This window comes from Phoenix dactylifera, chromosome 13 (genome assembly GCF_009389715.1).
Source record: "Phoenix dactylifera cultivar Barhee BC4 chromosome 13, palm_55x_up_171113_PBpolish2nd_filt_p, whole genome shotgun sequence".
Lineage (NCBI taxonomy): Eukaryota > Viridiplantae > Streptophyta > Magnoliopsida > Arecales > Arecaceae > Phoenix > Phoenix dactylifera.
In genome coordinates, this window is record NC_052404.1 from 12684317 (window position 1) to 12708132 (window position 23816).

Genomic DNA, 23816 nt, shown 5'->3' on the forward strand with positions numbered 1-23816 from the left:
TCCACCCAGTCCTGAGCATTCCGTCCGGAACTCACCACCTCCGGCCGAGTCAACCCCTCAGGTTCGGCCGGAGCAGTTTGATGCCCTGGTGCAACAAGTGCAAGCCTTGGCTACCGTTGTCCAAAGCTTGCAACCCAGGGGCATCCCAACGGCACCGCTTCCTCCGGCTCCAGCTCAACCGGAGCCTCCTACAAGCGGACTTCCCCATCGAGGTCGGGACTCCCAAGTCCAGGCCTCCCTCTGGAGAGAGCATCCAGCCAGAGGCTACGGAGGCTGGCCACAGCCTTCAGAAGCCGAGTCGGTTCCAGGGCAACCTGCGCTCGAACGAACCGCTGCAGCGATCCTCCAGAATGATGAACTCGACAAGAAGGTCGAGAAGCTGGAACGCCAAATCCAGGCGCTCCACGGGAGAAAATCAGGACGTGATAACGACTTCGAGTTCACTACGAAGTCTCCTTTCTCCCCGGAGATCGAAGATGAACCGGTCCCACTACGGTTCAAAATGCCCCAGGTGGAGCCCTACAATGGCAAGGCCGATCCCCTGGACCACCTGGAGAGTTACCGGGTCTTAATGGCCCTACAAGGAGCCTCGGAGGCCATGATGTGCAAAGCTTTTCCGGCGACGCTCCGAGGGCCAGCCCGGCTTTGGTTCACCGGGCTGAAGCCGAGTACTGTCTCTTCCTTTGAGCAGCTCGGCAGACAATTTGCTGGCAACTTTGCCGCCAACCAGCCCCAGTGGCGGACATCCGACTCCCTCCTTGACATTAAACAAACGGAGGGAGAATCTTTCAAGGAGTACTTGGACCGGTTCACCGCCGCAACATGGGAGGTCCGGGAGCTCGACCAGTCAATCGCCATGTCGGCATTGAAGACTGGAGCCCGGTCCTACAGATTCCTCTTCTCGATCGAGAAGAATTTTTCCACAGACCTCACCGAAATGATCACTCGGGCGCGGAAGTATGCTAAGGCAGAAGAGGCCGTGGCAGTTAGGCGGGGTGGGACCGAGCAGAACCCCAAGAAAAGACGCCGCGAGGAACGCGGCCGGCCCAGAAGCCCGTCTCCACGACGAGCTAAGAATCCGCCCCGCCCGAAGAGTCCACCCCGGTTGAGAGGACCGCCACAGCAGAGATCACCACTCCGCCCGAGGTTCCCACTGCAGGCCCGAGCACCCGAAAGGAGGTATGAAAAGTATACTCCCCTCAATGCTCCTCGGGCTGAAATCCTCATGGAGATTGAGAGTCGGGATTGCATCCGGCTCCCACCTCCGAAGCCAGACACCAGAATCCGGCGTGATCTCCGGAAGTATTGCCGTTTCCACCGGGATCACGGCCATGATACCGAGGATTGTTATCAGCTTCGAAATGAGATCGAAGCACTCATTCGCCGAGGGGTGCTTGATCGGTTTGTGCAAGGCCGGCGTGAAGGGAAGAAGCCAGCCGAAGGAGCAGCACAGCCTGAAGGTTCAAATGCCAACGGGCCCATCGCCGGCGTCATCAACACTATCCGAGGCGGGCCCTCGGCTAGAGAAGCCTCAGGAGAAGAAGCCTCCTCGAAGCGCCCACGCACCACTGAAGCCATCTCCTTCTCTGATGACGATCTAGAGGGAGTCGAAACTCCCCATGATGATGCCATGGTCATCTCCATGATCATAAATAAATTTGATGTAAAACGCATCCTGGTTGATAATGGAAGCTCGGCCAATATTTTGTATTTTGGTGCTTATTGTAAAATGGGGATGACAAGGGAACAGCTACGGAGGACGAATGCTCCGCTAGTTGGATTCACTGGGGATTCAGTTCCAGTAGAGGGCGAGATCGACCTTCTGGTCACAGCCGGGCTCGCCCCACGTAAAAGTACCGTGGGAATGGGCTTCCTTGTAATACGCCTGCCCTCGGTTTACAACGCCATCCTCGGAAGGCCAGGACTCAACGCCCTCCGAGCAGTGGTCTCGACTCACCACCTGCTGATGCGATTCCCCACCAGCCAGGGGGTCGGTGAAGTCCGAGGGGACCAAATGGTGGCAAGGCGATGCTACCTAGCGACCCACGAGGTAAGACGACCAGCCGAGGTGCCTGCCCCAACGACTGACCAGCCCTTAACTGAAGTTATGGAGGCACGGGTCAACCCCCAGAAAGAGCGGGTAGAGCCTGGTGAGTTGTTAATTCAAGTTCCCTTACGAAAGAACTTTTCCGAGCTAACCGTGCAGGTCGGCTCTGGCCTTGGCGAAAACGAGAGGAGTCGCCTCGTCGACTTCCTACGGGACAATATGGATGTCTTCGCCTGGTCGCCTGCAGACATGCCGGGGATAGACCCGGAGGTCATGGTCCACCGGCTTCAGGTGAAGCCGACCTGCAAGCCCGTGCGACAAAAGAAGCGAGGCGCCGCCCCTGAACGACAACGAGCAGCAGCCGAGGAGGTCGGCAAGCTCCTTGAAGCCGGCTTCATCCGGGAGATATCCTACCCGGAATGGCTCGCCAATGTGGTCCTCGTCAAAAAAGCTAGCGGGAAGTGGCGTATGTGCGTGGACTACACCGACCTGAATAAAGCCTGCCCGAAGGACAGCTTTCCACTTCCCAGCATCGACCAGCTCGTGGACTCCACCTCAGGTCACGAGCTGCTAGCATTCATGGACGCCTTTTCCGGATATAACCAGATCCACATGGCGCCAGAAGATGAGGAAAAGACAGCCTTCATCACCGACGGGGGAACCTACTGCTACAAAGTGATGCCGTTCGGTCTAAAAAATGCCGGGGCGACTTATCAAAGGCTGGTCAACCGGATCTTTAAAGACCAAATAGGCCGAAATATGGAGGTCTACGTGGATGACATGCTGGTGAAAAGCAAGGCGGCGCAAGACCACATAGCTGACCTCAATGAAGCATTCACCACACTCCGAAAGTACCAGATGAAGCTCAACCTAGCTAAATGTGCATTCGGGGTCACCTCCGGCAAATTCCTCGGCTTCATCATTACACAACGAGGAATTGAGGCCAATCCAGAGAAGATCCGAGCCCTCCAAGGGATGACGCCTCCCAGGACGGTCAAGGAGGTACAGCGGCTCACGGGCCGAGTGGCAGCCCTCGGGAGGTTTATCTCCCGCTCGGCCGAGCGCTGCCTTCCATTCTTTGCAGTCCTCAAGAAGCCGAAGAACTTTTTGTGGTCGGACGAGTGCCAGCAATCTTTTGAAGACCTCAAGCACCTGCTGGCTTCCCCTCCCCTGCTCACGAAGCCTCAACAGGGTGAGCTCCTCTAATTGTATTTAGCTGTCTCCCCTGTAGCAGTAAGCTCGGTCCTGGTCCGAGAGGAGGGGAAACTTCAGAAACCGGTGTATTACACCAGCCGGGTCTTAAGGGATGCTGAGACCCGATACTCCAAGCTTGAAAAGACCGCCTATGCTCTGGTCATCTCGGCCCGGAGGCTCCGACCCTACTTCCAAGCTCACACAGTGGCTGTGCTGACTGACCAGCCGGTCAAGCAGATCCTGCAGAGATCAGATCGTGCGGGTCGGATCACTAAATGGGCCATTGAGCTCGGAAAATTCGACATTGAGTACCGGCCCAGACCGGCGATCAAAGCACAAGCACTCGCAGACTTTATAGCCGAGTGCACCATACCAGATGAGGTCGAGCCTGAACCTGAGCCACCGTTGGAACAGACCCCAAGTTTGACATGGACTCTACATGTCGATGGCTCTTCAAACTCGGAGGGTAGTGGAGCAGGATTTATTCTCACCAGCCCGGAGGGGGTGGTCGCCGAGCAGGCCCTGCGCCTCGAGTTTCCTGCTTCCAATAACATGGCGGAGTATGAAGCGCTCGTCGCCGGGCTTAAGATAGCCAAAGAGCTAGGAGTGAAGGACTTGAAGGCCTTCAGTGATTCTCAGCTCGTCGTCAACCAAATTGTGGGCGACTTCGAAGCTAGAGACCCGACCATGCAGAAGTATCTCCAGAAGGTACGGGATCTCGCCTCGACCTTGGACTCCTTCCACATTCAACATATTGCCAGGTCGGAGAATTTCAGGGCCGACCAGCTATCAAAGCTGGCGTCCTCTCGCATGAGCGAGCTTCCCAAAGAGGCAGTCCTGGAATATCTCCAAAAGCCCAGTACAGACGAGCCCGAGCAGACCCTCTGCACCGAGCTCGAGCCAAGCTGGATGGATGGACTCATCAGCTATTTGCAAGACGAAACCCTCCCTGCTGATGTACGAGAGGCTCGCCGAATCAAGCGCCTCGCCACCCGATACATACTATACGAGGGAAAGCTCTATCGGAAATCCTTCACCTCTCCCCTCCTCAGATGCCTTCGCCCAACGGAAGCTAATTATGCCCAGCGCGAAGTCCACGAAGGAATTTGTGGAAACCATCTGGGAGGACGAGCATTGGCCCATAAAATCCTGCGCCAGGGATATTATTGGCCGACACTCCAGAAGGATGCTATGGATTTCGTCCAAAGATGTGACCGGTGCCAAAGGAACGCTAATGTTCAGCGCCGGCCCTCGGCTCCCTTGACTCCTATCAGCTCCCCTTGGCCTTTTGCCCAGTGGGGAATTGACATCCTCGGGCCATTTCCACTGGCCACCGGGCAAAGGAAGTTCCTGGTCGTCTCCATCGACTATTTCACCAAGTGGGTGGAAGCTGAGCCCCTCGCCCGGATCACCGAGCAGAAGATGCGGGATTTCGTCTGGAAGTCCATCATTTGCAGATTCGGGCTTCCCCGCATCCTTATCTCTGACAACGGTCGCCAATTCGACAACATCTATTTCAGAGAGTTCTGCTCCGAGCTTGGCATTGACCACCGCTTTACCTCGGTCGCGCATCCTCAGACAAACGGAGAAACCGAGGTAACAAATCGTACTATTTTGCAGGGTCTCAAAACCAGGCTCGACAAATCCAAAGGACAATGGGTCGAAGACCTATACAATGTCCTGTGGGCTTACCGGACTACGTTCCGCGTCCCCACCGGCGAAACTCCCTTCAACCTGACATATGGGACGGAGGCCGTCATTCCACTAGAGATTGGGCTCCCCTCTCCAAGAGTCGAGCACCATGATGCTAGCTCCAACTCTTCGCAGCTCAGAGGCAACCTCGACCTGATCGAGGAAACAAGGGAGATCGCCCGAGTGCGTATGGCGAGGTACCAGCAAAAGACAGCTCAGTACTACAACACCAGGGTCAAAGTCAAATCTTTCAGACCAGGGGACCTTGTCTTAAGAAGAGCTGAAACCTCCCGACCAACTGAGCGAGGGAAGCTGGCCCCGAATTGGGAAGGACCATACCGAGTCACGCGCATTCGCCGACCCGGAACTTATCAATTGGAGTCTCTAGATGGGACTCCCATTTCACGGAGCTGGAGCTCTGAAAATCTCCGCGTGTACCACCAGTAGAACCCTGAGGGGTTCCCCATTATTCAACCATTGAATTTCATTCTATAAATTTCATTTCACAATAAACCGATGGTTTGCGAACTTATTCCGAGCTCACCAATTTTCCTGATCATCTCACGGTACAAGGTTTATTCTTCTTCCCCGACCACGGTTGGGATGCCCCGATGCCTCGGGATGATGGAGTACCTGCGTGGACCCCCTAAAGATGTCCGTGAGTTCGTTGTGCGCTCCCCATCAACCAACGAGCTCGGCTCGTGCTCCAACTATTGAGTAGCGGTCCTCTCTGACCGGACGAGCTCGGCTCGTGCTCCATCTATTGAGTAGCGGTCCTCTCTGATCGGACGAGCCCGGCTCGTGCTCCATCTATTGAGTAGCGGTCCTCTCTGACCGGACGAGCCCGGCTCGTGCTCCATTTATTGAGTAGCGGTCCTCTCTGACCGGACGAGCCCGGCTCGTGCTCCATCTATTGAGTAGCGGCCCTCTCTGACCGGACGAGCTCGGCTCGTGCTCCTACCCCGACCTCGGCCGGGATGCCTCAAGATGTCGAGATGCCCCGGTTCATCGGGATGCCCCGATACGTTGGGATGATTTCTTTATTGGCCAAACAAGCTCGGCTCATTCTCTACCAGCTTCAACCAACGAGCTCGGCTCGTTCTTCATCGCTGGATTTCTCTGCCGACGTCCCCAAAGAACGGAGTCCGAGCAGAGAAGCGTCCTCAGTCGCCTCGGCGCCAGGACGCACACGGTACAAGAACGGAGTCCGAGCAGAGAAGCGTCCTCAGTCACCTCGGCGCCAGGTCGCACACGGTACAAGAACGGAGTCCGAGCAGAGAAGCGTCCTCAGTCGCCTCGGCGCCAGGACGCACACGGTACAAGGTACCCATTTATTTAACATTTTTTATCTATTCTGCTTTTGGATTTCTCTGCCGACGTCCCCAAAGAACGGAGTCCGAGCAGAGAAGCGTCCTCAGTCGCCTCGGCGCCAGGACGCACACGGTACAAGGTACCCATTTATTTAATATTTTTTAATCTATTCTGCTTTTGGATTTCTCTGCCGATGTCCCCAAAGAACGGACGCCGAACAGAGGAGCGTCTTCGGTCGCCTCGGCGCAAGGACGTATATAGTACAAGGTACCTATTCATTTAATGTTTCTACATTGTCTTGGGTTTTTCTCTGCCGATGTCCTCAAAGAACGGACGCCGAGCAGAGGAGCGTCTTCAATCGCCTCGACGAAGGAGTGCTCATGACACCAGCATATTATTACACTAAGTCCAGTGAATTTCCGTCACGAGTTGACGAGCATTCGACCCATTCGTTGGAAACGAATCTGGTACGCCCCGACAACGCGAGGGTCGAAGTTTACTAACTTCGCAAAAATAAATTTTAAGCCGAACCCAAGCCCAAACCTTAGAGCTTGGTCGAAATCTGGGCTAGGCTCAGAAGGACTCTCCGAGCCCAAATCCTCTGAGCACAAGCGGTACTTTACCGCTGGTCGAAGGGCTGAGTAATGGAGCTCGGCAAGCCGAGCCCAAACCCAAACCCTGTGGCGGGTAAAGCTCAGGCCCTAGAGCCCATATCCTCGGAACCTAAAACAGATCCGAGCAGAGAAACTTAGACTACAATAGACGAGTTTCCACACAAATGAATATTCATTTCAAAAAGCCCGGAGGCCTAGTACAAGAGCTCGGACCCGGCCTTAACAAAGTATAGAGGCCGCTCCGGCTTACAAAAAAGAAAAAGAAGATAGGAAAAAGGGGAAAACTACACCAAGGGCTCAGGCCCGGCGACTTCAGGAACAGTTGGCTCTTCTGCGGCCGAGGCCCCCACGGTGGCTTTGGGAGCTGCCTCGGTGACCTCGAGAGCGATCTCGGTGACCTCGAGAGCGATCTCGCCTTCTTCAGCTTGACCCTCCTGGTCGGTCCCGCCAGAGGTTGGAACCTCTACCTCCGCCTCCGCTTCTGGGTTTTCGACCCCAGCGCCTGGTTGAAGCAGGCTAAGGTTGAAATCTGGGAGAAGTCGCCGCAACTGATTGCGGAAGTCCTTGAAGCCCTGGATGAGACCGTTGACGCCTTCCTCTTCCATCAAGTCGCGAAACTCTTCCGATTCACGGAAGAGCTTGACGGCGTCCTGGGCCTGCTCCCGGGCCTCCTTCTCCCGAGCCTCATGGTAGGCGGCCTTCCGCTCCAAAATCTTTATTTCTCTTTCGCGATCCGCGAGCAGAGATTGCACGTCAAGTAGACGGATCTCGAGATCTCGGACCTTTATTCGAGCCTCCCCCACCTCCTGCTCGCGTATAGCAAGCGACGATTCGGCCTTCGTCCGGCGGGCCTTTGCGGCGCGCACTTCGGACCTAGTCAAAGAGTGCGCGCCCTTCTCCTCTTCAAGTTCGGCGACCAGAGTCCGAACCTCGTCTTCGGCCGCCCTAGCTTCGCTTGAAGCACTTTCTGCTCGGCCTCAGACGCGAGGAACTTTGTTTCGGCCTCCTCGCGCCCCCTTTGATGCCTTCGGGCCCGGTCCCGATAGTCCTGGATGATGTGAATCATCGTCTCGGTCTCGTGGAGGCGCTGCAAGAGGGACATGTAAGAAACAGTTTTAAGCCGAAACACAAATTTGCACAGAGATAAAAGCTGACTTACTCGGATGGAAGAGCAAATAGCGGAGTCCATGAACTCGCCGTAGTTCATGGACCGAATTTTGGCCTGGTCGGCCGGGAGCAGCGCGACCCGAAGAACTTCGCGCGCCACTTGTGCATTATCGAGGGCCGAGTCGCCCTCGAAAATAGCCCATCCAGGAGCGTAAGGCACCCGCTCCTGAGGACCCGAAGAACCCGCCAGACCGGCCTCAGCTGGCCTGGGTGCGGCCGACCCCGTTGCTTCTTGGCTATTCCCCAGCTCAGAGCTGGGGAATTGGGGTCGAGTAGACGGCTGACCGGACCGCTGCGTGGTAGAGGTGGGGCGTGCGAGCGCCAGATCTGTTGAGGTCCTCCCTCCCTGGTCGGAATTTGGAGCTTCCCGCCGACCAGGGACTTGCGAAATCGGCACCGGACACGGAAGTGCCATCGTGGCTCCGCCAGAGCCCACGCCCTCTCCCCGAACAGCCTCAGGGCGCACGGGGCGAGAAGCGCGCGCCTCAACTGTTGTGGTCGTCGAGGTCTTCGCCGAGGTCTTTGCTTTCTTCCTCGACTCGGTCGGTTCTCCTGAGAGTTCGGCCGCCCTCTTCTGAAACCGGGCATATAGGACCTCGCTCTTGGTCACTATCTTTGCGATATCTGCAAGGACGAGCAGGATTAAAACTTAGAAACTGTAACAAAAAAAAAAAAAAAACACCCTACTGCTACTCTTACCATGGGGACGCGCCGAGCTCAGCCCAACATTCACTAGGGCATCCTCACTGATGAGGCCGCTCAGTAAGATGCCGCCCCTAAGGCTGCGAATAGTGTCGAGGACCCCTTGCTCGCGCGAAGAAAGCTTAGGGATTTTGTTGACAAACTTGAGTTGGGTTGGCCCCCACCTAGGGTTAAATCCCCATGTCTGTTCAGACCCTAGGAAGAAGAACTTCTTCTTCCAGTCATGAATGGACGAGGGGGCACCCTGAAAAAGTGGCCGACCCGCCCGAAGGGCAATATAGAGTCACTCTCCGTCTCCCGGATTCGACTTTAGCACAAAAAGTCGCCGGAAAACGTTAACAGAGGTCGGAATCCCGTGCAATAAGCACAGCGACAGGAACCCGATCACTGTTCTCCAGGCATTCGGAGCGAGTTGCGCCGGAACCAGCTGGTATTCCGTTAGCAACTCATTCACGAATCCGTGAAGAGGAAACCGTAGGCCAGCCCAGAGTGATTCCAGATACACTCCAATCCGGCCTACCGGAGGGTCGGTCACCCGATCCCCCTGCCTGGCGGGTTCCAACCGGAACCCTTGGAGAGGAAAGAACCATTCCTCAGTCATTTCCACCTCCAGTACACCCATGGTGGACTCGACTTCATTTGGACCGGAACCCATTAGGAAAAAGGATAAGGGATTTTGGGAGAAAAAGAAGAAAAGGGAAAGGGACCTGTGAGACGCCGGGAACAAAAACCTCGGACTGAGAAAAATTGGAGGAAAAAGACAATAAGAAAGGAGAAGGAAGCCAGGTGAGGGTTTATATAAATCCCTCCAACGGCCCAGATCAGCGAGGAAAAACGCTGCTCCCCATTCAGGTTACGACTCATGTCAATCCAAAAGACAAAACGCCGCATTTATTCCGGGCTGACGCTTCGGACACAGAAGCGCCCTATCGAATCACACGGCCCCATCATGAGCCCACGACGCGAGGACGCTTCGAAGAAGGCGTCCCGATAATGGGGTATCCTCGGGAAAGAAGAAACGCCGCCTATTAAAGGCGCCTCAAAACGCGCAATAATTCGAGAACGTGCAATAATTTCAAAAATTTTCCATAATAACCCAACTAAAACTACTTCCCGCGCTCAAGCTGGTAGCCAGCTAGAACTAGGAAGTCGGGGGGTAGTGTTGGGAGATTACCCAAGTCACGACAGAAAGGCGCTCGACCGAAGGGCGCCGACCAGAAAGGCGCTCGACCGAAGGGCGCCGACCAGACAGGCGCCCGACCGAAGGGCGCCGACCAGACAGGCGCCCGACCAAAGGGCGCCGACCAGAGAGGCGCCCGACCGAAGGGCGCCGACCAGAGAGGCGCCCGACCGAAGGGCGCCGACCAGAAAGACGCCCGACCGAAGGGCGCCGACCAGAAAGGCGCTCGACCGAAGAGCGCCGACCAGAGAGGCGCTCGACTAGAAAGCGCCGACCAGGGGCAATCCCGCCACAGGACATTCTGCTAGGCGACCTGCTCGGCTCGGCACCTCTGCTAGGCCCATGCCTTAGCCGAATATCCAATTACTGCCTAATCCTCCAACAGGTCCGACGACCAAGTACGTAACTCCACTACAACCTGCCACCATCCCTAAGCCATCAAAGCACAGGATCTCCACAGGAACTCGGCATGACCTGTCATTAATGCATAAGACCCCCTCGGGCCTCCGATGCACTCAGTCATTAAATGAACACAGCTCAAAACGATCTCCGGATCACTGAACCATCAGAGCGTATGGCTCTCCCTGACCGCCGGTTCATTCGGTAATAAATGCACTTACCATCCACGGACCCCAGGTCCACCATAACCGGCGGTTCAACCACTCCAACAGGTCCGATCGACCGTGACAACCCCTTGATTCTGATCCGATTCGGTCCCGTTCTCCACTACGCCATTAATGGGCCGAATCGTGCCCAATTATTACACAAGAGGACAAACCTCCTGTCACCTCCCAGGTAACAAAAATCCTTCTATAAAAGGAAACCTGGAGGGAAAGAAAAGGGGCCCCGAGAGAGAGAAAGAGAGAGAGAAGGAGAGAGAGAAGGAGAGAGAGAAAGAGAGAGAGAAAGAGAACCCTCCTGGACTGGATAGAAAGAAGTAAACAGCATAGACACAAGGGAGGGGACGATCCTCTTCATTTTTTCCTTATCTTATCCAAATACTCTCCGGCCTGCTCTCTCCACATATTCCCCCTCTAACTTAAGCATCGGAGGGCCGGCGGCGGAGAGCCCGGCCACCGGCTTTTTTGCAGGACAGGCCAGGACGCACTCTTCTCCGCTCTCTCATCTCCGCGGAGGACGCAGTCGGCCGGCGCACCGCCGTCCGCCCTCCCGGCAGCGGAGCTCCTCCTCTCCTGGTTTTGCGGCGGCCCCCGGGTCCAATTTCCGGCAACACCTGCTATTATAAATCCTAAGAATCGCATTAGGTGTCCAAAGACTCTTATTTCTATTCTCTCTTCGCTCTCCATTAGATCACCTCCATTGGTTTACCACTCATGCCATCTGATAAATGCATATTCACACGACTAAAAATATGTTTTCATAAAGAAGGATGGAGCGGGCCTTAAATGAATGTACTCAATCCCCAATAAAACACTCGATGGGATGCCCAGGCTATTGTGATTGCTTGCCAGGTCGCTTCTGCAACAAGACCGATGCCAATCCTTCGGTCTATGGCATCATGTAAAAATCAACATGTTATTTTGGATGTCATCACTCAACGGATAACGAGCCGGATGACAGTGCAGCGTGGACAAATACAAGTGGGTTAACCCCTTCAGGCAGGATGTTATTGGTGTTTTTTTTTTTTTGTTATTCTTATCGCTATTCGAATGAATTTAAATTTCTATAGTGCATCATCGTATGATTCAAAAATTGCAGCTCCACTTAGGTATGCTTTGAGAGTGCTGCTTGGTCGACTCGGTTAGAGAACGGAATTGATTGATCGGAACTGTGCTCCGAGCAATAAAATATATCGGACCTGCAAAGAAAAGAAAAAGAAGGGCAACAAAAGTTGCCAGACTATATCTGACAGAGTTCCTCCGGTGTTCGGGTCAGAACAAGTTTCGAGAAACTATGGCGATCCGTTTAATAAAAAGTGGAGGTAAATGCTATAACGAGAGTACCAGAAGGCACTCCGGATGCGATTTATAGAGAGCGAAAGTTGGTGCCAATTACCAAAAAGAACGAACATGCACGGGTGCACCTTAACTGTTCGTTGAGCGATGACTGTTTGTATGGTACGTACGTGAGGGAATTGAACTAGACGAGGCATGTGTCCATAGGCCAAGCTCTTTATAGTGTATTCAGGGAAGGCCATATGGCGAGTTTTTATTGGTTGGCTGATTAGATCTGCGACAGTAAGATCTAAGGAGCATCGAGATGGAATAACATTATATTTTATTTAGCGACCATAGTATTTCTAAGAAGAAATATTGTTGGAGTAATTTATGGGCTTGGCTACGGCCGGTCCGCTTCGGCGATTGCCGGCTATAATTGAAGATGCTGCGGAAGAGGATCGCTGGAGGAATCCTAAATCCTAATCCTGCGTGGCCGGCTAAAGATGACTTTAAAGTGGGCCGTGTGAAGAGCGAGAACCACGTGACATCACAGGGGTCTTCGCGCAGAGTCTCGAGTTTCAACGCGAGGCGGGAGTGGCGGGCCCACCTGGTCCCTGGGGGCGGGGGCCGGACGAACAGCCGTCCTTTCGGTTCCCACTTCGCACAAAGCACCGAGCTCGACCAAACGCCATATCCCCAACCCCACCAACCAGACATAACCAGCTCCCATTTCCTCTTTGCTGTGATTCTGTCGCTCGCTTTCTTGGTGTTGATTGGTTCTTGTGGTCGAACGGCGGACCTTCTCTTCCCATTCTCTTCTTGGCAAGACGAAGGCAGCCGAAATTCCGAGGAGAGAGAGAGAGAGAGAGAGAGGACCAGCTCTCTTCTGCAGAGCCAGAGAGGGGAGGCAGATCTGCGGTATGCCTCCATTTCCCTGATCTCAGTATCTTTCACATTTAATTACTGTCTCCTTTATTTTACTTTAGACGATGTTTTCTTGCCATTCTTGAAGAAGTTTTGTGATTCTTCTCTTCGATGTTGATATATTTTTGAGTAAAAGGAAGGGCTTCTTGTAGGAGTGGACTTGGTTACGGTCGTGCGAAGCAAAACAACGGATGATCCTCGTTGAGATTATGGGAATTCAATCCGTCCCTCGATCATGATTTCTTAGGATTGTATTTGGCTTCGATTTATTCGGGCTCTTTTGCTTTCTCAAGTAGATTGTCACAACGGGAATAGTGAATCGAGAGGGCTGGGCTATCTAGTGTCCTTACTTGTTGAGTATGTTTAGCTTAATTTTGTGCTTCTTTCTTCGTAGATCACAATGTCACGTAGACAAGTTCAATCTCTGATTAGGGGGCAGAATGAGGGCATGGTGATACCCTTTTGATCTCAGTCTCTTTCACGATTAATTACTGTCTCCTTTATTTTTCTTTAGACGATGTTTTCTTGCCATTCTTGAAGAGGTTTTGTGGTTCTTCTCTTTGATGTTGATATATTTTTGAGTGCAAGGAAGGGCTTCTTGTAGGAGTGGACTTGGTTACAGTAGTGCGAAGCAAAACAACGGATGATCCTCGTTGAGATTATGGGAATTCAATCCTTCCCTCGACCATGATTTCTTAGGATTGTATTTGGCTTCGATCTTTTTGAGACCTATCTAAACCCTCAAATTCTAAAACCTCAAGAATCTCTAGAATGTCTAAAATCTCTAAAAATTTTTAACAGAAAAGACAAAATCTCTAATGTTTTTACCCCATCAAAAACTGAAAAAAAACATATGGGTCTTTTTGCTCTTCTTCACTTTTGTGCTTTAAGTGGCACCGGTCAACTCCTAAAATTGATTTTACAATGATCTATTCTCTAAATTCAGTCTCTGTGCTGTGAAAACAACTCAATGAATGATGCATTGCAACCCTTGTACAACTTTTAAGACTCAAGTCTTGTCTTTTTTTATATCTTCAGCATTGCAGCCTGGCATGTTGAAGTGATTCACAGCTGAGAATCCGTCCATCTCTCTTAGCTTCGGCCGAGGGAACAGTGATGGAAGTCTATAGATCATCGTGAGAGATGATTGCAAGGAAGTGAAGCAGATTGAATTGCCACATTAGATATTTGAAATCATGCCTTCCATTATAGAGACAAATAAAACAAAGGATGCAGAATCCATGGTGACGGAATATAATTCACCGGACAAGAGAAGTTCACTTCAGCATCAGTCCCCAAGATTATCGAAAGAGAGGGAGTTATCCCCCAGGCAAAGCAGGAATATGAAATTGCTAGAGAAGGATAAGGCCTTGAAAACTACAAAGTTCAATAGACTAACAAGTTCAGATAAGGGGGGCTTGATCTCACCTATGCCCTTGCGGCCATGGCCTGGTAGGAAATCTACTGGGATCGAAGAGCCAGTAAAACACATGTCAAATGTTCCAGGTTATCTCCAACACATGGAGAGAGGATATGATGTTCAGGAGAAGGCACTGAATTTTGGAGTCCTTGATTGGGGGCTTCTTGAGAAATGGACTTACCAGCAGAAACACATCGTTCATGGGGGAAGTGGAAATTCTTCATCTAGTAGTAACGAGTCCTCATCATTTTCGACATTTGTGTCATCTTCCCAATCTCGTAGAAGCACAGCTAGCCCCCTTTCTCAAACAGAGCTCTCTGTTCCTATGGATGGTCATTGGAATCCATCTGTTCTAAGTAGCCGAAATAAGTTGATGGAGGAGGAAAGATCTGGGCGTGTTTTGTGTTTTTCTGGTTCAGAAGCTTCACCCATAAAATTTCCTTCTGGGCATGACCGGCAACTTGATTCAGATTATGGTACCAGTACTGATTGCTTGCGGCTCAAGAATGGTAAAGACGGAGTATGTTCAGATGGCGAAGCCATATTCCAGAATGTATCCCTGCCTCCAGATGTTGGGAATTCATGTTCGACATACAAGAACTATGATACCTCAGATTTTACACATAAGGCTGCAGAGGCACAAGATTGTAGATCAAGTAAAGAAGGAAGGTGCCAGGGCTACCATAGCAGCCTACTCTCAGCCAAAGATTGGCTAGAAAAACAATGCTTAGATGAATCACCAAAGAAGGAAGGCATGCGGGGACATCTACAGCAGAGTGTTCGTGCAAAAGACAAAAGCTTTGAGTTCTCTGTATCTAATGATGGAAGGTCAATAGAGAAAACCCAGAACAGTCCTTCAAATAGCTCTCCTGAGATTGTCCAATCTGTCTTTCAATCTCCTCATGTTCCCCACTCATGTCCGCTCCCTTGTTCCATTTTGGCTGATGAACCTTATTCAGCCAGCATCATTCTGCAAGAAAATGAAGTAGCAACCACTAAATCGAGTGGTCCAATTGTGAAACACAACCATGTCACTGGATATTCTTGTGATCAATCTGCATTTAGGGCTGATAGATTAGGTCAAGGTGAAGCAAAAGAAGCCAGTGTAACAGGAAGAAAATTGCCTGACCATCTATCCAGTGCTGGGAGCATAAGATCTAGTTTACGGGTAAAACAATCAAAATCTATTACTTACCCAGATAAAACTGATGGAGATAAAGCAACCACTAATAACAGAGGTAGGCACAGTCCATTGAGGAGGTTGCTAGATCCATTACTGAAGCCAAAGCATCACAGGAATATTTCTGCTCCAATTGCAGCCCTGCCCATTCACCACTCTTATGAATTAAGTGACGCTGATAAGCCTTGTATACAGGAAGAATTAGCATTATCATGTGTGCCATTCGCATCATTGGATACAGGCATTAATTCCAATTGGCAGGCAAATGGAAACCCAAACTCCTCAAGCCCGCTGCGCACCGACATCAGTGGGTCACTTCAAGGTAAGGGGCAGGCGGCATCAATGAGACATGCACTTCTGCAACTTGCTTGGAAGAATGGTCTGCCTTTGTTTATGTTCTCATCCAATGACAGCAATATTCTCGCAGCTACAATAAGGAAGAAAAGCATCTCAGATAAAGACTGTTGTGAATGCATTTATACGATTTTTTCTGTGCCTAAAGTTAAGAAGAAAAGTGGGGTGTGGATTAACCCTGGAAGCAAGAGTAGAAAGCGTGGCTTGCTCTCTGATGTTGTGGGCCAAATAAAGGTTTCATGTTCCAAGTTGACCAACTATGATTCCAAGAGTCATTCTGTCATAAGAGAATTTGTTTTGCTTGGTGCTGAACCATTACCGACATCCCACGAACCTGTTGGTTCCCCATTCAGCACGGAGCTCGCAGCTGTCATTGCTGAGGTTCCTCAGGAGAGGCCAGGAAGTCATGATGTTAATGTACTACGCTGCAGCAAATGCAGATACCTGTCACCAATGAATTCGGCAGAAAGTTTATGCTCCTGCTGTGGACAAAATGGTCTGCAGATTGAGCAGAGGAATGATGATTCAAGCTTACCTACTCTCACAGCCGTACTTCCAAGTGGGGTTCATGGCTTGTCAGGTACAGGAGTGCCATCCCCTTTGATCCAAAGATGGAAATCCGGCGGAACATGTGATTGTGGAGGTTGGGATGAGGGTTGTTTGCTAATGATTTTAACTGACAAGTTCCAAGAGAAGAGGAGCCCCGCTTCAGCCAAAGCTTATTGCAAAACAGATGGTACTCACCGATTTGAATTGTTCGTTCAGGTATGCAGATCAAGATCTGTCATTTGCTTCCTTTGATATATCTACTGCCAGCTGATTATTATCAGTTGAACTTACTGCTCGCTTTTATAATTTGATCTTTCTCAGGGCGAATCTCTTGAAAACAGACATGCCTTCAGCATGATTTCCTTCAAAGAGGGCCTGTATACAGTTGATTTCAGGGCACCCATTGCTTTATTGCAGGCTTTTGCAATTTGTATAGCAAACCTCCACAGCAGGAAGCCTTGATCACTCAGTGGAAGCACCTGCCTTGCAGGAACGCGTCTTTGCTGAGTATGCAAGAAGGAGTTCTGAGATCTTGCAGGAGGGAGATCCTGCAAGTAATGTACCAAACCATCCAGCTCTTTTCCCTGTCGGAAGGGCTTAATTGCCTCACTGATCATTGGAGTGAGGGGTATGGTATTTCGGCTTGTGCTCCTTCCGACTGCTTACGAGTTAATAGTGATGATGGATGGATCATCCCTCTAGTTACAGCTATCTTTTTTTGGTAAATGTTACAGCTATCTTCTATTTGCTAACATACCTTACCAGAGCTAGAGAAGATGACTCCTGTGTGACCAAAATGTGCGTTACAGAGGTTGGCATCATATTGTTCTTGTTTCTTCTTAAACTTGGTTTTATTATGTTGTCATATAAATATTAACAGCAGCAGAGGAAACTTCTTCACAATAGGAGATGAGGCATCTTGATATCATATTACCTCATGAAAAAATTGGAAAGAAATTTTCTTATGCACTCAAGTTTCAATGTTTTCACTTAGACCACCTCTTGTTAAAAATATTTTAAATCGAGTCTTTCAGGGTAATTATCTGATGCACTGTCATACAGCTGTGGCGTAGCCTAATGCTATTAATTATAAGCATTAAAAGTCAAAGTGCTTTTGGTTCTAAGAGGATCTAGGGTGGTACTTGAGAATCGTATTAGGGTTAAAAGTCTAAAACTAAACCTCTTCTTCCCTTGCTGTCCTAATCCAAGCAAAATCAGCCAAGATGAAACGAGATCTCCCACAATCAAAGTAGAAATCGAACCTAGAGAGCATCTTCGGGTCATTCCTTCATCATGTCCTTATCCTTTGGTCTTGCTATTGAAAGATAAGCTCATGGGTTCACCTGAAATTCGAAGAAAATATTTTTTTTTTACCTTTTATTGTTGACAAATAAGGCTCGGCTTGTGACATTGCTCCCAAATTTTCTTGTTTTAGGGCTATAGGTAAAAAGTGGTTACCTTAACTACGCATGGTGTTGTTTTTTTTTTTTTGTGTGTGTGTGTGGTTTTTGCTCTGTTTTGGGGATTTGGTCTTCATTTTTGTGACAATGTTTATCATGTTTGCTTTCTATAAACATAGCGAGTATATTCTCTTTGGACCCCTGATATTGTATCTATGCTTGTTGTTTGCATGCTCTGAGACAAGATGGAGTGGATGTCTCATGCTTTGATAAATTATTGATTATCCCCAAACTATGAGACATTATGTAGCAATGGTGGTAATTTAAGTTGGGCTTTGATTCTATTGCAATCGAATGCTGATGTGGTCCCTAGCATGTTAATCGTGGTTTTTTGTCATGAAATTTTGTAGTGCCTCCTTTGCTTGTCTGTGGCATGGGTGTTCTTTTTGTGGTTATTGCTCTATTTTTGTGGATTTTGTAGTGGAAGTACTTTAGCTCCCTAATTTATGGAAAATTGACTGCTAATATGGTCCCTAGCATGTTAGTCGTGGACTTCTATCCTAAATTATTGTAATATCTCCAATGTTAGCCATAGGTTTTTATGGTAACCTGACTCCCATTATTTGTGTGGCCCCTCACTTGTCAATAATGTTATTGTTGCCAATATAACTTTTGCGTTGGTTTTAGGAAAATTGTATTTTTCCTTCTTTACTTAAAAATGCATACTTTTTACTATTCAGAATTAGATATTGAGGTGATTACAATTGAGTTGCATCATGATGGTTCACTATTGTTCTTCCCATTTATGCAATCCAGAATTAGAATGCATTCATATATGTAAAACTATCTTTACTTTTAGGTCCTAAGAAACTATTTTGGCCTTAGAAGCATATTGCTTGTGCCTCCCTAAGGGATACTTCACAAGCCACCAAATCTAACTAGATCAGGACCAAGTGCATAAATCTATAATTCTTTATGTGGTAGACTAAAGTAGAGATAAACATTTTGGAGTGATATTTATTGGGCTTATGACTGTAATTTAGTTAAAGGGCGTTGGTGATTGGCTTTTGTGCTAGTTCTGAAATTTAGCAGGGAAATAATTATGTTTCTGGTGTTAGCGTACGTGCTATGATAGTAAATGTAAGTTTTGATGTACAATTGCTAATTCTATGAGTAGGACATGAATAAATTCATTTATGGTTAGACTAAGAAAAACAGGATGTATGGTTGGAAACACTGAACTAATGAATTTTGCTAAGACTTAAAATCACAAAAAAATCACTGATCTTGTATCTTGTTCATGTACCATGTTTAAACCAATTTGATTTTTCGATTTCAAATGCATTGGATTTCAAAGATCAAATGTACAGTGTGGATTAAATAGTTTGTTTTTGACTCAAGTTATAGTGCGGATTTATTGTCTGTGTATTTAAGCTCCAGCTAGTCTGATTTATTTCAGCATCAATTTGCTGTTGGTGGATGGGATACTATATGAAATGGATTGGATTGTCTCTAAAAGGTTATGAGATGGATTGGATTGACCGGGAATGGTTGAACAATTGCAATGTAGTTATCTATGATGTAGTTTACTTATGCTACTGGAGTCCCTTAAAGCCTGACATTAGTAGCCTCTCAAGTAGTTACTAAATCCTTTAATCTATTTTCACTTCAATCTCAAGTAACTGAATAGTTACGCACGCAGTAACTAAAATCTTTAGTTTACTTAAGCTTAATATAAGCTTCGATTACTCTTAAGTAGTCTTAGTAATATATCAGTAGTTTTAATAAATAGTTTATTTATACTAGCTTGTGGTTGGATTAGATTCAGTGAATCATATGATATTTCAATCTGCCCGCCGCTCTTTATTCATCTTGACATTTGTTTTCTGGAATCCAGGTGTGCATTCAGGTCGACAACTTATTTTTCTTTGCACTCAAAAACCCTGCACCTGAGTCTTACATGCACCCACACCATTGTTACACCATACGCATAATACCACATACAAAATCTCTAATACTCCTCATTGCACCTGAGTCCGCGAAACCCTCAACCTCGCTAACATTAATACCTAAGAGTAAGAGTATCATAAGGCAAGCTCACTTTTGCGTCCCAATTCTAGCTCAATGCAAGCACTTCCCTTGTGAATAGCCATGATGCTGCCAAGTACTTGGTGAGGCATTTTTTTGTCTCTGCAGGTCCAGGTCTCACCCTCTAGCTTTATGTTCCGTTGGATCAGTAGCTTCCGTATTTCTCTCGCGTGCAAACTCGTCGGAGGATCGTACCGTGAGAATAGCCATTGCCTCGGTAGCCTGCAACAACTATTTGAAGAAGAACAGGTAAATGGAGAAGAACAAGGCGTCAACAGCTTATTTGAAAGGGTGTCGTCTTGGGTTTGCAGCAGCCATTGTACCTCAAAATAGGACACCCCTAAAAGATCGGCCAGGATTTGCAGCAGTCCATGAGCTCTGTAGTCAAGATCTCCTTCTGCAGTGGCAAAGACGATCGGCATTAGTTGCAAAGATGCCAGAGCTCTTGCTGAGCTCTATGGTAAAATATGGTAAACTCTCTTTTTCCTACTCTCTGTTGCCTCTTCTACTTCTTACCAAAATCTTTTTTTTAGAGGAGAATGCCGTCTTTGGTTTGTCCCTTGGCACCATGTCTTTTACGCTTAAATTATCTCTTTTACCCTTAAATGGGCCAGATAAAGCTACAAGAATCTACGGGCATTTGAGGGAATTATGACTTAAAATTAGTCGAGTGAGGGTCGCTTGACGTCTTTATGTTAACAGAGATCGACAGATATATCACATTACATCTGAAAATTAACCTGAGGATCATGATTGAAGATTTTTAAAAAAGAAGGGCCTATTATAAAAAATGCTAAATTTGAGGAGGTCAAAAGTTTTTTTTTTCCCCTAGAAAACAATCCTCATTACCATACGTTATTTTTGCAGTGGAATGATAAAAGAAACCAAAGATTCTTTTTCTGACACAAGACAAGAAGCTGTTGCGTGCAATTTTCACTACATAGATATAGTTGTTTTTTTTTTTTTTTTTGCTAAAATAGATATAGTTGTTTCGTTTGCCCTCTAGGTCAAGTCCATTTGATTTGAGTGGAGGCAACTTAAAAATTTGCAAACCGTTGACATTGAGATGCGAGAATCTCTTCCTTCTTGGAAACTCTGATTATGATCGTATGCTCTCTTATAATTGCAGGATGTTCCTGATTTTGTTTTTGTACTTAGTTTGATTGCTCTCAACAACCAATTAAAGCTTACTGCAGGTACCCTAGACAAAACAAAGTCAAGCCAAATTACGTTTGTGCAGGTGCAAATGTGCACGTTATCCTCCTTCATTTGTCCAATCAATATGCACGCAGACACATTGAACTCTGTTCAGAGCAGGGCACTGGTGATATTGCTCAAATTCTATCCGACTATATTTTAATAATATAAAAATATAAAAAGTGTAGATCAATTCGTTCGATTCATGATGATGAAAGACGGGAGCTAATCTGCCATAAAGAGCTAGAAATCTGCATACAAAAAAAAAAAAAAAAAGGTTCACCAAGATGGTTTTGGTCGGTCTCTTCGGATATTTAAATTAGGCAGAATTTTGATATAATAGTGAGAAATAGTAAAAAAATAAAAAGTATATTTTTTGGACCGTTAGATCTGAATTTAGATGCTCGGCCATACGGTAATTAATATTGTCTTGGATGCTTGATGTATTGCTCGGTCTAATCCGTCAAGCATAAAAAACAATAAGAGCGCGGGGCAATGCTGACATGCACAACTAAACTACGAAATAAATCGTCATATCGTGATCCGGTATGATGTAAAATATAAAAGACAGGTACAAATATGCCGGAGCACCATGGGCACGATGGAATTAATTTCTGGTCCTGAACAATGATAAAATCTTACGGTAGGTGTTGCAATATTTACAGAATTACAGAGATCATGACCTGCCATCTTCCTCGTGCGTTGGATCCGAATCCTCTACGTCGAGTGCAGCAACCTTGGAATGGCCAATCCTTGGGAGGGCCTGAGCTCTGGTAGGTGGACGCGCGCTGTTCACCATTGCATCGCAGCCTGGCTTCTCCTCTTCCAGGTCCCCCGGAGGCAAGAAGCAGTCCACGGACAAGCCCCGTATATTAAAGTCTACCTCTTCGACGGCCCACGCCTCTTCCATGCGCGTCCTTGTGTGCCCATCATCGTCGGAGCCGCCGAACCGGAACAGAGATGCAGCGGTGCGCCCGGCGTGCGCGATATAGATGCCATCAATGGGCCGGTAGTCTTCGACGAATGACTCCATGGTGGTCTCCCAGTAGGCGCTCTCCTCGCTCGCGGATTTGATCCGGAGGAGAAGGGAGTCTTCTAATTGGACGAGCAGGCCGGTCCGCTGGCTGAAGTAGCCCCACACCGAGTGCCTGATGATCTCCACGCCGCCGCTGCTTCGGGCTCGCAGGGCCGCCGCTTGGGCGTCCAGCCTTAAGACGAAGCAATCCTCGCCGTTCACCGCCTTCTCCCCGAGGCAGACAGCGTCGGAGAATAAGCTGGCCGTGGACCTTGGATCGAGACCCTGCGATGATGAAAAAGTCCATCGGATTAATTGGCCGTGACGTCGTAAAGTGGACTTTTTGTCCGAAACCTACTGTGCTGCGCCCACGGAAACCGGCGAAACAGCGGACATCCCACCCACCATGTGAGCTGTCTGCACTTGGCACATGGCTTCACGTTGGGCGGTCGTCCTCCGTTTAGCCTTCTGGCTCGAGAACGTACTCGATGCCGTGTACAAACAGATGGCAAGACGGCGGCCCACTTAACTCTGACAATTGGTATACGTAACAACTGAATCCAAACGTGATTGACATGCATTAATTTTGATCAACGCGGTCTAGTTTCAGGGTCTAATTAAAGAAGGGTACCTGCTCTAGTGCTCTCCTCCTCTACAAGGATCAAATTTTAAGTAACTCCTCCTACTTGCTAAGATCGTATCGGGTCAAGGCTTAGTCTCAGCAGGGTTCTAATGTGGGCGAATAATCGCTTAACCGGCCCGCTGCTTAATTATGATTAAACTAACGCCCCCATGGAAGCAGCAGCATGTTAATTTTGTTATGTCGTGTTGTTACCTGAAGAGCTCGGCGAAGGGGTCGTGGAGGTCCCCTAGAGGCATGGGACTGGTGCCATGGTGTTTGCCTCCACGCCACCTTGCCGTCGCTGCCGGCGCTGATCTTGCGCCCAGCCACCACCAGCTCGAGGCACCACAGGTCCGGCTTCTTCTGCCAGAGCACGAACCCTCCCATCTCCCCTCCACGTCCACCTTTGGTCACCTTCTTATTGGTAGGGCCGGTGTCATTGCCGTTCGCCGTGAGGAGTACTTCTGAGGCTGTCATCCTAACTTTCCCAATGGCATACATACTATTCACCGAGTTTAAAGCCTGCTCCCCGCCTGACGCTGCGATGTATTGCTGTATTATGTATTTCGCCATCGATGCCTCCTGCCATTTACACGGAACAAAAGGAGAGTAAGGAAAAAAAAAAAAAAAGAGGGGGGGTGGTTATAAATTAGGAGAAGAACATCTAGATGTTAACATCAAGAATAGCTGTTTTTAGCACTGTTCGATAAACGTTAACATGCACAACGAAACAAGTCTTACAATAGGGTCCTCCGCTTTGATGTGGTGGCTGATGATGGATTTTTGGGCTTGGACGGGGAGCGGGACGAGGGGCGCACCGATAACGCCGAGCATGAGCTGGAGGAGCTCGGCTTCTCGGCCGAGAGAAGAGGGTGCAGGACGGTCTACATGGGATCGCATCCACGCCTTCATGTTGGTGTACAGAGATTTGTGGCTTCTAGAGTTGCCTCCGGACGAGAACATCTCTTCAGGGATTGGGACTTCGAGGACGGTGTCCAGACCATCTTCTCGGTCTAGGTTTGCGCTTAGCTTCCTCATGGAAGAAGAACCAGAAGAGATGCCGATGGAGACGCTGCAAATTATAAGTCTTCTTTGGCTTCTTCTTCTTCTCCACTTTTAACTCTCCATAGGGCTTGCCCCTGGTCGACAACTGGGCCCTTGCTGACTCGCTCTTCGATCGTGGCCGCACGCTCTCTTTCCTTTCTTCCTTCCTTTCTACCGGACGAGACTGACTTCGGTGTGCTTTATTTAAAGCGTCTTCC

The 23816-nt window shown here is 48.9% G+C and overlaps 2 protein-coding genes across 3 annotated transcripts; one reads left to right on the plus strand and one right to left on the minus strand.

The window, feature by feature from the left end:
* Positions 1-12498: 12498 nt before the first annotated feature.
* On the plus strand, positions 12499-17206 carry LOC103722538. Its single transcript, XM_017846524.3, has 3 exons — positions 12499-12723; positions 13768-16448; positions 16554-17206. Exons 2-3 carry the CDS (start codon positions 13926-13928, stop codon positions 16692-16694), a joined length of 2664 nt encoding a protein of 887 aa, XP_017702013.1. The 5' UTR covers positions 12499-12723; positions 13768-13925; the 3' UTR covers positions 16695-17206.
* A 1224-nt stretch (positions 17207-18430) lies between these two features.
* LOC103722536 lies at positions 18431-23592 on the minus strand. Of its 2 annotated transcripts, XR_005514611.1 has the most exons (5): positions 23296-23592; positions 22768-23136; positions 21601-22217; positions 20044-20117; positions 18434-19951 (listed from the first exon to the last, which is right to left on the minus strand). XR_005514611.1 is itself a non-coding variant. In XM_039133137.1 (4 exons), the coding sequence occupies exons 1-4, from the start codon at positions 23590-23592 to the stop codon at positions 20105-20107; spliced, it is 1296 nt and encodes a 431-aa protein (XP_038989065.1). In that variant the 3' UTR covers positions 18431-20104. The 2 variants fall into 2 exon arrangements, 1 of the variants encoding a protein (XP_038989065.1); XM_039133137.1 differs by having other exon boundaries at positions 18431-20117.
* Between the last annotated feature and the right edge of the window lie 224 nt (positions 23593-23816).